This window comes from Microtus ochrogaster, chromosome 21 (assembly GCF_000317375.1).
Source record: "Microtus ochrogaster isolate Prairie Vole_2 chromosome 21, MicOch1.0, whole genome shotgun sequence".
In the NCBI taxonomy this organism is placed as follows: Eukaryota; Metazoa; Chordata; class Mammalia; order Rodentia; family Cricetidae; genus Microtus; species Microtus ochrogaster.
Window position 1 is genome coordinate 25,422,643 of NC_022022.1, and position 12,825 is coordinate 25,435,467.

Sequence of the window (12,825 nt, forward strand, 5' to 3'; positions counted from 1 at the left end):
AACTATCACTGCCTCTTATAAAATCTGTCAAAAGTCAGATTCCACAGATCAGGCACAGCAGAAAGAGATCCGACTGCCAGAAACATTGTTCGCTGGCCTCCACATGCCAGCCATGGCTCAGACATACCTGCCACTCCCCCACATACACAACACAGAAAAGAAAGTACTTATTTTTTTTTGTATGGGCATTTGTGCCTGATTGTATGTGTTCAAGGCACATATGTAGGAGCCTGAGGAGGTCCAGAGAGGGCAGAGTGGGTCCCCTGGACCAGAAACACAGACTCGGGTCATCCCAAATACCATGTCCCGATATAGCGTCAGTTTCATGGTGTTTCTGTAGAAGAGAACAGAGAAAACTATACATCAAGAGTCTTGTAAATTGCAGTGGTGGAGACATGAGGTAGGCAGGTTCGTTCGACCGAAGCTGGAGACCTCTGCTGTAGGGCTGGCTCTCTTGCTGCCTGGCTTCTCTGACTTCGTATTGGCGGAAGACAGGGGTCTGTCGCTACGCACCAAAACCAGCCACAAGGCAGTTAGGCCACAGCGGTGAGCAGCCATAGGCTATTTGGGGTGGGAGATAATACAAAATGATTTGTCTCTGGTCCTGCGACACTCCATCCAGCTCTCGGCAAGCAAGAAAGTTCACCAAGCCAACGGGGCGAAGGGGAGGGGTGTAGTGTCACCCCTGGGTGTCAGTTGGGGGCGTGGTCTATGCAGATGAGGGTCGCGCAGGGGCTGCTGCATCCGCAACCTCTGCGGAAATGCGAGGGATTTCCACGCGGCGTGGAAGAGAGCGCGGGTCTGCGGGTGGCAGCGGGGAGCATGAATCGAGTGTGCGCGTCCGGGGCGATCCTGGAAAAAGCAGAGAAGTGACCGTGAGTTCAGAGTGCAGGGCCGGTGGGGCTGAGTGGGGGCTGCGGGTGAGGAAAACATACTTACCTGGCAGGGGAGATACCATGATCACTTAGGTGGTTTTCCCAGGGCGAGGCTCACCCATTGCACTTGGGGTGTGTTGACCTCTGCGATTTCCCCAAATGCGGGAAACTCGACTGTATAATTTTTGTTAGTGGGGGACTGCGTTCGCGCTTTCCCCTCTTATCTTTGTTTTAAAAAGAGGTAACTATTGTTTTCTTCTTATAGTCTCCTTATATTTTCCTTATTATGTGTCTAGATGACTGATCTCGCCTTAAGTGATCCTCTCTTATCTTAGATTTTTGGCCTGGTAGTCAACACCTTCCTTGACTCCGCACACCTCTAGCTGAAAGACATCAACCGCTGGCTAAGAAGCAATTCTTCTGGTTAATTAAAAACAAAACGAAACACCCCTCGTGGTTTTATATCTCCCTAAACATAAGCTCCAGTCTTCTTATAGTCACCATTCTCGCGGCTCCGTCTCAGATCCCTGCGGCGTATAGTCGCAGAAGCATCCACCCTCGTCCCTCTCTACTCCAGGTCAAGTCCCTCCTTCTACCCGTCTGTACCGCCTGAGCACGGGCGCTGCACTCGCCTTTTCCACACGGGGCCGCGCCGAGGCTCCAGCACACACCTGGGGTGACCAGCTCCTCGCGTGTCCGTGCTCCGGGTTTGCAAAGGATCGGACCCTAAGCGCACTTGGTCTCCTTCGCGGAGTTCTATCGGGAGCCTGGACGGTGAGTCCGCCAGCGTGGAATCCCCGCGGCCCCGACACCCGGGTAGCTGCGGGGTCCCAGCGTCCCGGAGGCGCCGGGTCCATAGCGTTCGCGTGAGCTCGGGAAGCGGCCGTGGAACACGCGGATGCTCGGCCCCCGCAAGGTGGGCAACCCAGGTGTGGCCGCCGCAGTGAAGCCGAAATCACATAGGAGGCGCGGCAGAGCCTTACGAACTGTGGCTGTGGCACAGTCGGTTAGTGGGTTCTACTGTTGATCAGAAGATTGGTGGTTCAAAGCCACCCAGGAATTACAACTTTTGGGCGTTTAACTTTTCCAAATTTGCAGCCACTTGTGTGCTAACTTGGCAACTGGAAAGTGCACATCCCTACATCCTTCTCAGAAATTCCCGAAGCCCACGAAAAACCCAGCTCACGTACTTAAGACCTTCCTTACTTGTCACACGCTGTCTCTTTATGGCCTGGCCTCTGGCAGGAAAAACAACAAAGCTAATTTTTTGGGGGAGTGAGAGAGCTGAGGGGGGCACCTGTGGACACCCCCCACCTGCTGTCTTTGTTTTATTTGGGGATGACGGAGAGTGGGGATCCTCCTTAATGAAGGAAAATTATGGACAACAACTCACCAAAGCACAGGAAACGGGCCAGATTTTAATAAAATAGGTAAACTTTCTACCAATGGCTAAAGATATGCATATGACAATTCATATGCATATGAATTAGGCGACCACAGCCTAATTCGTAATCACAAAACTCTGGAACCGATTTATTTCGAAAACCATGGGATGTGGAAAAACCAAAATAAATCACAGAAACAGGCAGGCCCGGCTGTGTTTGGTATGGAGTCTGGGGACTGGCGGTGACGGTTTTGGTCTCTGCCGGTGGGCGGCGTCTAGGGAAGGCTTTGAACCGCTAGTTCCCCCCTCCCCTCCCCAGGTGGCCCAGCCACCACGGAGAGGAGGGCAATGAAAGGCTGTCGCGTGCTTGGGGGAAATACTACACCTGCAGGAGTGGTATCGACCCACAGACTTCAGTTAGCGACTGCCCTCACCACCTAACCGAGGCACGGACGCGTGCACTCGGCGCCGCTCCCAACCCAGCGGCTTTAGAGAAATCACTTCTGCAGCACAGGCCGGTTCGCGCCGGGCTAAGCTTGACTGAGGCTTGGGTGAGCATCCGCTATAGAGCACATCACTCGGCGTGGCTCGCTGTGATCGTACAGTGGTTAGTACTCTGCATTGGGGCTGCAGTAACCTCGGTTCGAATCCGAGTCACGGCAATTATTGTCCTTCCCGTCTGGTGTGCTGCTTTCTTGGCCCCGTGTCCCCACGCCTAGCTAATATCTTGACACAGACTCCAGTCTCCCTAGTTCAAGTCCTGCTGACATTGAGGAACTCAAACACTATTATTACAGTTTGCAGTTTGGAGTCTTCACTGTCGATCACGCTGTCTCAGGTGGAAACACAAAATCGCCTTCATTGTCAATCACCCTGAGACCAGGGCATAGTAAGCACCATCTTTGAGCAACACCCCTACCCCTGGTTTTGATGCAGGCTCACTCTGAATGTTCCTATCTGGTATTTTGTCTTAGTAATAACACATTAGTGGGAAAGCTTGCTTTCTATTTTCTGCCCTTTCCATTACTAGTGATGGCTCCTAGTAATGGAGTCTCAACTGGCCATCTCCTTCACCAGGCAAGGATTCCAGTGGTAGGACTGGGCTGCATTCAATTCCAAAAACTGCAAGTGGGTCCCATTGTTGAGGTAACATCTACACATGGAATATGGGGAAGTCAAGCTGGGTCATACAGGAAGCCTGCATCCCTACTTTCTAGTCTCTTGGCTGAGGGAAGGTACTCTGTGGGCTATTGAAAGAGAAAAGCAGACGCCAACCAAACCAGTCACAAAACCTTTGACCTACAAAATGTCCTGCCTACAAAATATGAAAGACAATGGTGGCACAGAACAGTGGGAATAGTCAACCGGTGTCTGATTTGACTTCAGGCCCACTCCACAAGAAGGAACCCACACCCAGCACTTGCTTGGGTAACCAAGAACCAGAGTAGATGATAGACAGATAGATAGTAGATAGGCCAGTAGTAGATAGCCCAGAGACCTAGGGTAAAACCAACACTACTGGTCTAAAAAAAGTTTTTGCCCTAGGTCTCTGGGCTATCTGCTATCTACTATCTACCTACCTACCTACCTATCTATTTATCTATCTATCTATCTATCTACCTACCTATCTATCGTTTATCTACCATCTCTCTCCCTTTTTCTAGTCTTGCACAGAAACACTCTCCACAGGAGGTATGTAGCCCCTGCTACAGCTCCTTTTACTCCAGCTAGTCATAAGGCTCCTCCAAATATTGCTTAGTTAGACTATCAAGAGGGGTTCCTTACCCCACCTCTACCCCCAGCAGGGTCTTCTCAAATTCTGCATTTCATTAGACAGTCCTAACCTGCACTGTCATCCTAGATGAGAGGTGAAGAAAATCCTTTCTAGTCTGACAGTCAGTGATGCTGGGGCAGAGTCCTAAACCGATGTGAGCCCTGCATGGATGTATGGCAGCCTAAGACAATTAGCATGCCTACTTCATGGACCTGTCCCTACAGGTCTCAAGAAACTTCTGTCTTTGGTTGCGGTGATCCAATCTACTAGCAGAGCACATATGACTGGGAGGAGAAAGTTAAGAGCAGGGATTGGAGAGGTGGCTCATGCATTAAGAGCTCTTTTGGCTGTCTAAGAAGACACACATGACAGCAAATAAACGTCTTTAATGTGCATACCGGGTGACATCCACTGCCCTCATCTGGCTACTTTGGGAATTGCATGTATGTAGTGGCAAAACACCCACAATAGAAATAAAAGCACCACAAAATGACCCAACATGTCTTGGAGGACATTATTTCTGCTGTGCGGTTATCATTTTTGCATATCACCCACGTTTCAAGAAAACCAGAGAAAGACTGCTTTGCATTTCCTTATTTTTTTTTTACACTCTTTTGTTGAATGTTCTCATTTCCCGAGAGGCCAGGAACAATGTAGTTGTGTGATGTCGGACGCCCCTCTGTATGCTGTGAATGTTTTACTGCCATTGCTTAATAAAGAAGCTGATTTGGCCAAGGGTCAAGCAGATTATAGCTACGCAGGAAATCCAAACAGAGATACAGAGAGAAGGAAGGCAGAGTCTAGGAGATGCCATGTAGCCAGCCACTGGAGGAGTGGGATGCCAGAGAATTAGTGGTAAATCACAGCCATGTGGCAATGCACAGATTAATAGAAATGGGTCCATTTAAATGTAAGAACTAGCTAGTAATAAGCCTGAGTCATCTTCCAACAATTATAATATTAAGCCTCAGAGTAATTATTTATAAGCATCAATCGGACAGCGCAGAACACAGAAAACCCTCAGCTACAGTTAATTGTGTTTCCCTTTAGTTTTCTCTGCATGATGATGTCATGAACGTGTTGTACAGTGTGTGTACCACATTCTACTGAAGCTGAATATATGACCCCGAGGATGTGATATGTCTAGTTTCTCTGTAGACTACTGGGTATACACAGAGCAGGCCATGCCATCCGTATCCATATCCAAGGTACCATCTGCCTGTGTAGCCCATGGCTGGGAAATCATTGTGCAGCCCAAGTGGCCTGGAACTTGCTGATACAGATCCACGCCTGTGAGTGGTGGGTTTACAGGAGTGTGACAGCTCACCTGACTAAAGAAGAGTCTTAAGAGAGGAAAGTTGGAAATAGCTTTTTATTCATAAAACATTCATTTTATTCAACGGGGGCTTTAAGACAGCGGTCATTATAGACAGTGTGCAACCTTAACAAACTATTAAAACAATGGAAAGAACAAAATAAATAACAAAAGATAACAAAACCTTACACTAAGATGAAGAAAACCAAAAAAACTGATGCAGATATCCCAATATATAAACCAAACCAAAACAATCTAAAACATAACAAAAACAACCAACCAAATAAAATTAAGCAAAATTCCCACTTTCCTTTGGAATTTTCTTTAAGTAAAAGGAAATCAATAACATGAGACAAGAGGAAGTGGATTAGTCTCTGTAGGGAATTATCATCACCAACACTTGTGCGTGATATGGGGTCAGCATCAGCTCTGCACTAGAGAGAGAATCTTAGGCTTTGGGTGTGGTCTATCTGGATAGCAGTGTGACAGAGTCTTCCTTGTCAGATCTCACATTACATATAGAGTCAGCTTGCCAAAGCCCTTGACAGTAGCTAACAGATTAACTCTTGTTCACTCACATAACTCCCTCCATGTTGTTTTACCCACACCAGGGCCACTAGGTGATGGATGTTAGGCTTCTGTGTAATTCATGGGGTGTCCTCTGAATCTCAAGCTTATTTATGATGTAGTCTTTTCTCTGGATGTGAGCCAACAGAGGTGGATCAGATTGCGGCTGGATCCTCTGATGGTAGGTTGATGTTTTCCTCAATGCTGAATTCACAGCAGAAAGGATGTGGCTTCTTCAGAGGAGGCCTGGATCCTGGAGAGTAGAATGTCATGCCTTCAAGGTGTCTCTGGCTTCCTCCAGCCTTCTCGGTTCTCTTAAGAGGTGCTGTCAGAGAAGAAGTGGAAATCAGACATAGAAACTGTCTCTCTGGGACACTGGCAAGGAAAAAAAAATCAGGACCTATTCAACTTTAGTAAAATAAAGTCAAGGAAGAAAACCCACACCGTGAATATCCAGGTTGGTGGGAATGGGGCTCCATGGTGGCTCACTTGCCTGGCACATAGTGCTCCTGCTGCAGCAGCTCCATCTGCAGGAGGCTCTCCTCCTGGGCTGTGGTCTCTTCCAGTTCATGCTGGAGATGTTCAGACCTAGAGGAGATGGACAGCTAGGACGGAGGCCTGGTGGGGCCCTGCCATGCCAGCTTTTGAGCCCCGACTAGCTACACAATCCAGCATCACCTTTTAGCTGAGCTCATTCTCTGCTTTCCCAAGGGAAAAAGGTCAGAGAGCCCCTGGAATGGATTATTTTTTCAACTTTTAAAAACTGCTAAAAGTTGAACTGAAAATACACTGTGCTGACTAGAAAAAAAAGAATATATTTTCCCAACAGCCCAAAAACATTAATTTGGAGAAATGTCAATGTCTGAGTCACAGTTCAGGAAAGCTAATCCGGGCCATGATTGGATACTAGGTCAATGTGAACAACCTGTAAAACTCCATGTCTGCCCTCTAGTGGAGCCTACACAACATTGCAGAGAAGGCTCTGATTATTCCTACAGCTCAGAACCTGCATGGGGTTAATTTGTCAGCTCCTAATCTGTTTATGGCCAGAGTAAATCTTCTCACAGGAAACTGATGAACCCTGCAGAGAGCCTGCAACCAGCAGGAGTGGGCTGCATTCAAATCAGCCACAGACTAGAAACGTCTCTCTCAATGTGATGTTCCTGAAGGAAAATAAAGTGGCAGAGGACACACTGTCCCTCACAATCGACCTCCTGCTTCTCACAAGAGAAGAAGGGGACATGATCCTCAAAAGACCAATAACCAAACATATTGTTTCCTGGACAAAAGTTCCTGATATTAGCCAACTCGATACTCTGCGGTATTCTTTCCCTGGCTGTGGCTGGGAGCCTTGCCAGGACAGAGATCCAGGTACAGGGGATCCACTAGGCTCCATCTTCGGCCAGTCCGTGCTCCTACCTCATCTGGGACTCCGTGAAGTGATGCTGCAGCTTTCCTGCCGAGTCCTTTTGCTGGGTAACCAGTTCCTTCGGCTTCAGTAGGGAATGAAGATGTTTCTCCAGTCTTTGTTGTTCCTAATCATTAGAAAATTGTGTTCTTAGGACAGGGTTGTCTGCACCCACGTAAACATGTATGCATGCATGCACACAGACACACACAAACACACACACTCCTGAACACACAGAAGTACATGGATGCACACATACAAGCACACTGCATTGCATCCACATGTGTAGTTCCTAGCTAACACTACTGGAGGAAGAGATCACCTGGGATCGTATAGAGAAGAGAGCTAACTTTCATTAGCCCACACCCTCTCCATCTGTACCCTAACCCAGGCACAGGGATGGGGTGATGTGGTGAGAACTGTGAACTCTGTCTCTGTTTTGGTAAGTTTTCATTTTATTTCTACTTTACATGTGTGGGTGTTTTGCCTGCCTGTGTGTCTATGCACTACATGCACGCCTGGTCCCTGGGAGAAGAACGCAGTGGGCAGAGCAGTCAATGTAGTGCTTGCCTTAGAAACCCAAGCCACAAAATGGTGGATGCCAGGGTTCCTTCACCCAGTTAGCCACGCTTGCATAGCAAGTTTTCCAGACTGTACAATAAAGGCTTAGTTCCGTGGTACAGGACCACTGCCTGGTGGTGGACCAGCCCCCTGCTCTCACTCAGTCCTTCCCAGTGACTCCAAGGGGGGCAGCTTCCTCCAAAAGGAGCTCTCTGAACCACAGGTTACCTCAATTTTGGCCTAATGAGTTCAAGGAATGAGTTCAGAAAACCAGAAAATCTCTACAACCAGGAGTCAAATAAACCTTTCCGTCTAGTAAGATGATTATGTAGGGGATTTCTCTAAGTAGCAGAAGGCTGACTGACTCATGGCCAAATGAGTGCATGTATTATTTCCTGCTTAACAGTATTCCATGGAAGGGCTTGACTTCATTGAATGTTTACTCATCAATGAAGGGCATTTGAATATTTTCTGGTTTGGCGGTGCTCTGAGGAATGCTTCTATAACCCGGGTGTCCCCTAGATTCTCTGTGAACCCTTACTTCTCATTCTGGGATCACAAGGTCATCTTGTAACTGCAATCCAAGTTTCTGAAAAATTATACATAGCTTCTCCCAGGGCTACACCATTTTACACCATAGCAATGCCGGGGAGGTCCTCATTTCTGCCAACGTTCATCAGGCCAACTTTAACTCAGCGTAAAGAAGCTGGGAATGAAAGCAGCTTCTGAGCACTGCAGACACAACATGTAGTGAGTGCTATAGACTATGATGAGCCTAAGTGGGCTGTACTAAGACAGCCTGTTCTCACAGCTCAGCGTGGTCATGGGACTTCTGCTGGAGGGAGACACCTCTGCAGTTCAGAATTTCATTTATTTATTTATTTAAGTTCAGAATTTCTTAAAGAATAAAATCCAGGCCAAGATCCAAGGACAAAGCCAACTGAACCAAGATTAGACAAAGGTGAAAGAAAAATGGTAGCAGGCAATGATGAGAAGAAGAACAAAACAGGATGCAGGAAAGTCGTTAGTGGACAGTCACCTTTCACCCAGAGCAGAGAAGGACACACATCCTCAACTGGTCTTTCCTGCCAGGTTCTGTGTTGTGAAGCCAACGAGACAAACCAGACATTTCCTGGGAGGTTACCTCAGTTCGGTGAAAGGAAAGAAGTCTACTTTTTGTTTTCAAGAAAGCTCTGGGGTTTGAATTTTTGTATTATAAAACATATTAATTCCAAAATAGTGAAAATGTGTAAAAGTTGAGAGAAAACACCAAGTCCTTTCTCTTTCTTACCAAAAGAACCATTTAGCAATAAGATGATGAGGCAGAAAAAGATAGGAAGCTCTACCTGTATGGAGACGGGAGATCCAAAGAGCTCTGGCCTGGTAGCTTAAGTGGAACAGAAATATTCTGTTCTAGCGAGCAAATGATCCCCAGGCCCTTGTCCTCACTCACACACTCACTCAAAGCTCTGTGATTCTCCCTATGTGGCTCCCAGCATAGAACCCTTCCTACCGTACCGACATGTAGGTGTGTGATATGTGATTTACTAATCTCCCTCAATGGACTGCAGCTTCTACCAGAGCGGGATGGTTTGTTTTCCAGTCAGGTTGTGTGTTCCAAGAGGTTACTCCCCAGAGCGACTTGTGAAGGATCCCAGAAATGAACCATTAGACGGAATGGAGGTGGTCAGCTGGGTAACTGAGTGGATGGTTACATGATGGTGTACATATATATGTGTGTGTGCGATTAGATAGGTGGGCAGCTTGCTCCTGCTGCCTCAGCTTACCTGCTGCTGCTTGCTCCAGAGGTTATAGATCTTCTCATGGGCGTCTTCACAGAGCCTCCTTGTCTCCTCACAGGACTCTTGCAGGAAAATCTGTTCTGCTTTCAGCTTTCTCTTGTCTTTGTTCAACATGCCCACTTTTTCCTTCATCTGTGTCCATTCCCCCAGAAGCCTGCTGTGGAGGGTGCTTAACCATCACAAGCAATGATGAGCTCCAGTCCACCTCCATCTGCCACTCCTACCTACTAATACCACCTTCCTTGCAAGGTCCCATGTCCTCAGAGAACCTCAGACTGCAGACCACATTAGCCAGGCCAGTGTCCCCCAGGTGATGCACCTCTGAGAACTCTGTACCCCCAACACACACCGGTCCTACACTGATCATGGTATTGGGAGACCATCACCAGGTATAGAGCAAACATGGTCTGAGGGAGGACAGAGGACCCAAGGGGAATACATTCCACATCTGTGTCCCATAGCAACAGGCTATGTAAGCCCCTGTCAGAGTCCCAGAGTCAGAGTCCCAGAGACCATTCATGGTGCAAACCATGTTTTCTATCTAGAAGCTCTGGAAGCTGACAGGATCATGTTGGGAGGGGCTCTCAGAACTCCTTGCACTTGGGAGAAATCAGTCTGGGAGGACAAGGACAAGGTAAACAAGCTAGCCACAGCCCTCACTTTGGTTCAAAGGCAAAGTGGGGGAAGAAGCTATCCTTCCGAAGTACAGGGGTCCCATCCAATCAGACACTCACCGGTAGGAGTTGATCTGCTCAGTCAGCTTCTTGGACTTGTATGAGCTCTCTCTAATTTCCTTGTGGAATTTCTCCAGCTCTGACATCTCTTTCTGATGATCTATTTTCAGCTCCTCAAGCTCAGATTTCAGCCTATGGTAGAGCATGGGCCCAGGAACAAAGAACCCCGTGAACACAGGAATTACGGGTGTGTCTGGATTATCCTAGTCCACTGGATGTCACATCCTGAATCCTAGGTACTAGGACCTGTTGATGTTTCTTAGACTTGCTAAGCTGCCCCAGTGGCAGAAAGGCAGAGTGTCAAGAGACAGACAGAGCTACATGAGCTTCTTTAGTAGGCCTGGAGGAACAACTAGCTCTTTTTAAAGATATCCCAGGAGTCTGTGCCACGGGTCTGGGCCTACATAAAACCTGTAATGACATGTCTCCTGTCTTCAGAAAAAAAAAATGTTTATTCTGTGTTCCTGTTTTCACAGGGATGCCCAGAACTCATAATCAGGATTTCCATGGAGGAAACCATACAGTACAATGACTTTATAAACTCCCCAGGGAATTCCATTAAGTCACTAAGGCAACCTGGAAGAATGAGGGCAGGGATGCTCAAAGTGGGACTCTCTGGCCTCAACACTTATATCACCTGAGACTCTGAGATAAACAAATCATCGGCCCTACTACCAATCTCTGACTCACAGCATCTGGACGGACACACACACTATAAGGGAACCCCTCAGAGACAGTACAGAACACACTCAGACATCACAGCACAAAGAAGATTTAGTGACTCAGAGGAGTAATCATTGAATGGGGGGAAGGGAGCTGCCTCTGAATCAGGCAAGGGCTGAAGGCAAGCAATGGTTTGTTTTTTTTTTTTTGTTTTTTTTTTTGTTTTTTTTTTTTTTCCAGTCGTGGGTTTTAATGAGATAAGGGGAAGTCTGTGCTAGGATGAGTTGGTGAGACCTGATTGGACAGGTAAGCCAGAACAGTCAAATAATAAATTTTGATTTCTGGACCTCGGTGTTTGTCTTCAGGAATGAGTCAGTGGCCAACGAAGGAATGAGCCCTGGGGACTAATTTTAGGAATGCAATTAAATGTTTTATCAAGGGAGAGGGAAGTGAAAAAGGCAAAACCTGCCACTGCCATATTGGCAATGTTTGGGCCCCTTAGCCTTCACCCACATAAACCCATACACAATTAGGATGTCAGAAACAGGCAGGTAGGTGGCGTTATCTCAGAGTACAAGAAACAAGAGCAGATGGCTTCTCAGATGAGCTGCAGGCCTCCCAATCACACACTGAGATGGACCTAGTGGACCAGGCCCTGCTCTCCGAGCAACCAACAAGAAATCACCCAGTCAGAAACAAAGACTCCCCATGAACTCAGCCCCAGCATCTCCCACAAGCCAACACCTATCCAGGCTTCTTTGAAATGCACATTGTGAGCTCACACACTGCTGCCCCATCCATAGAATGTGACTCAGGCCGCAGGCTCTGCTTTTCAGTAAGAGGAGGCAGAGCAGCCTGTGTCCCCATCTCACTCCTGCCCAGGCTTCAAGTTCTGCCTCTCAGATGCACATGGGAAAAGTAGTTTGGGCAGGAGGACACCTTGGAGGTGCAGCCTCAAGTGACATGAGGAATGAGGGGTGGACACAGGAGGGTCAAGACAGCCACCAGAGAAGTGGACATAATGACTACCTGTTGTTCAAATCATTGTTGGTATAATTGGCCAGGACTGCACGAAGTTCATTCCTCTCATTGGTCATCATCTGGAGCTGAAGGGTCAGTTCATCGACTTTGTTCATATTCTGCTCCTGCTCAGTGACGGAGGTTGAGATTGATGTTTTTCCAGCACTCCCTGTAGGTAGATAAATATCAGTGAATTTGTCCAGTTAGATGGTATGGGGCCGTGAGAGATCATGTTGAGTCCCCAAAAGAGGCCTAAGGAAGAGGGAATGCATGAAGACCCCCAAAGAACAGAACAACTGTTCTCAAGTTGGGACCCATGAGCCATGTCTCCTTCCCCAGTCACCATTGCTAGATATTTCCATTAATATTTAGAAATGTTATTTTCAGCTGTGTGACTTTTGTTTATGCTGCATTTGTTTAACTCTGTGAAGGTGTGTTACTGTGCCTGTCTAAAACACCTGATGGTCCTAATAAAGAGATGTTCAGCCAATAGCGAGACAGGAGCAGGGATAGGTGGGACTAGCAGGCAGAGTGGGTAAACAGAGGGTGAACTTTGAGAGGAGAATAAGGAGGAGCCCAAGAAGAAGATGGAAGGACTCAAGGAGCCAGCTACTAACTCACTCAACAGCTATGGAGTAAGAGTGAAAGTGAGATTTACAGAAAAGAGAGATTAAAATCCCAGAGGCAAAAGGTAGTAGGGATAATTTTTTTTTTTTTTTTTT

At 47.3% G+C, this 12,825-nt stretch overlaps 1 protein-coding gene and 2 non-coding genes across 3 annotated transcripts in view; 2 read left to right on the forward strand and 1 right to left on the reverse strand.

Moving 5' to 3' along the window:
* The first annotated feature begins 931 nt into the window (after positions 1-931).
* On the forward strand, positions 932-1,095 carry LOC113457284. The gene has a single exon (XR_003377909.1). It is a non-coding gene; the product is annotated as a U1 spliceosomal RNA (small nuclear RNA).
* A 1,754-nt stretch (positions 1,096-2,849) lies between these two features.
* Trnap-ggg lies at positions 2,850-2,921 on the forward strand. The gene has a single exon. It is a non-coding gene; the product is annotated as a tRNA-Pro (tRNA).
* A 2,555-nt stretch (positions 2,922-5,476) lies between these two features.
* Positions 5,477-12,825, reverse strand: part of LOC113457209 — a 17,111-nt gene continuing 9,762 nt past the window's right edge. The window contains exons 2-7 of the mRNA XM_026783890.1: positions 12,113-12,272; positions 10,421-10,552; positions 9,672-9,855; positions 7,335-7,450; positions 6,409-6,503; positions 5,477-6,240 (exon numbers count right to left, since the gene is read on the reverse strand). Coding sequence (XP_026639691.1) covers positions 6,071-6,240; positions 6,409-6,503; positions 7,335-7,450; positions 9,672-9,855; positions 10,421-10,552; positions 12,113-12,272 — 857 coding nt within the window. The 3' untranslated portion in view covers positions 5,477-6,070. The remainder of the gene's footprint in view (positions 6,241-6,408; positions 6,504-7,334; positions 7,451-9,671; positions 9,856-10,420; positions 10,553-12,112; positions 12,273-12,825) is intronic.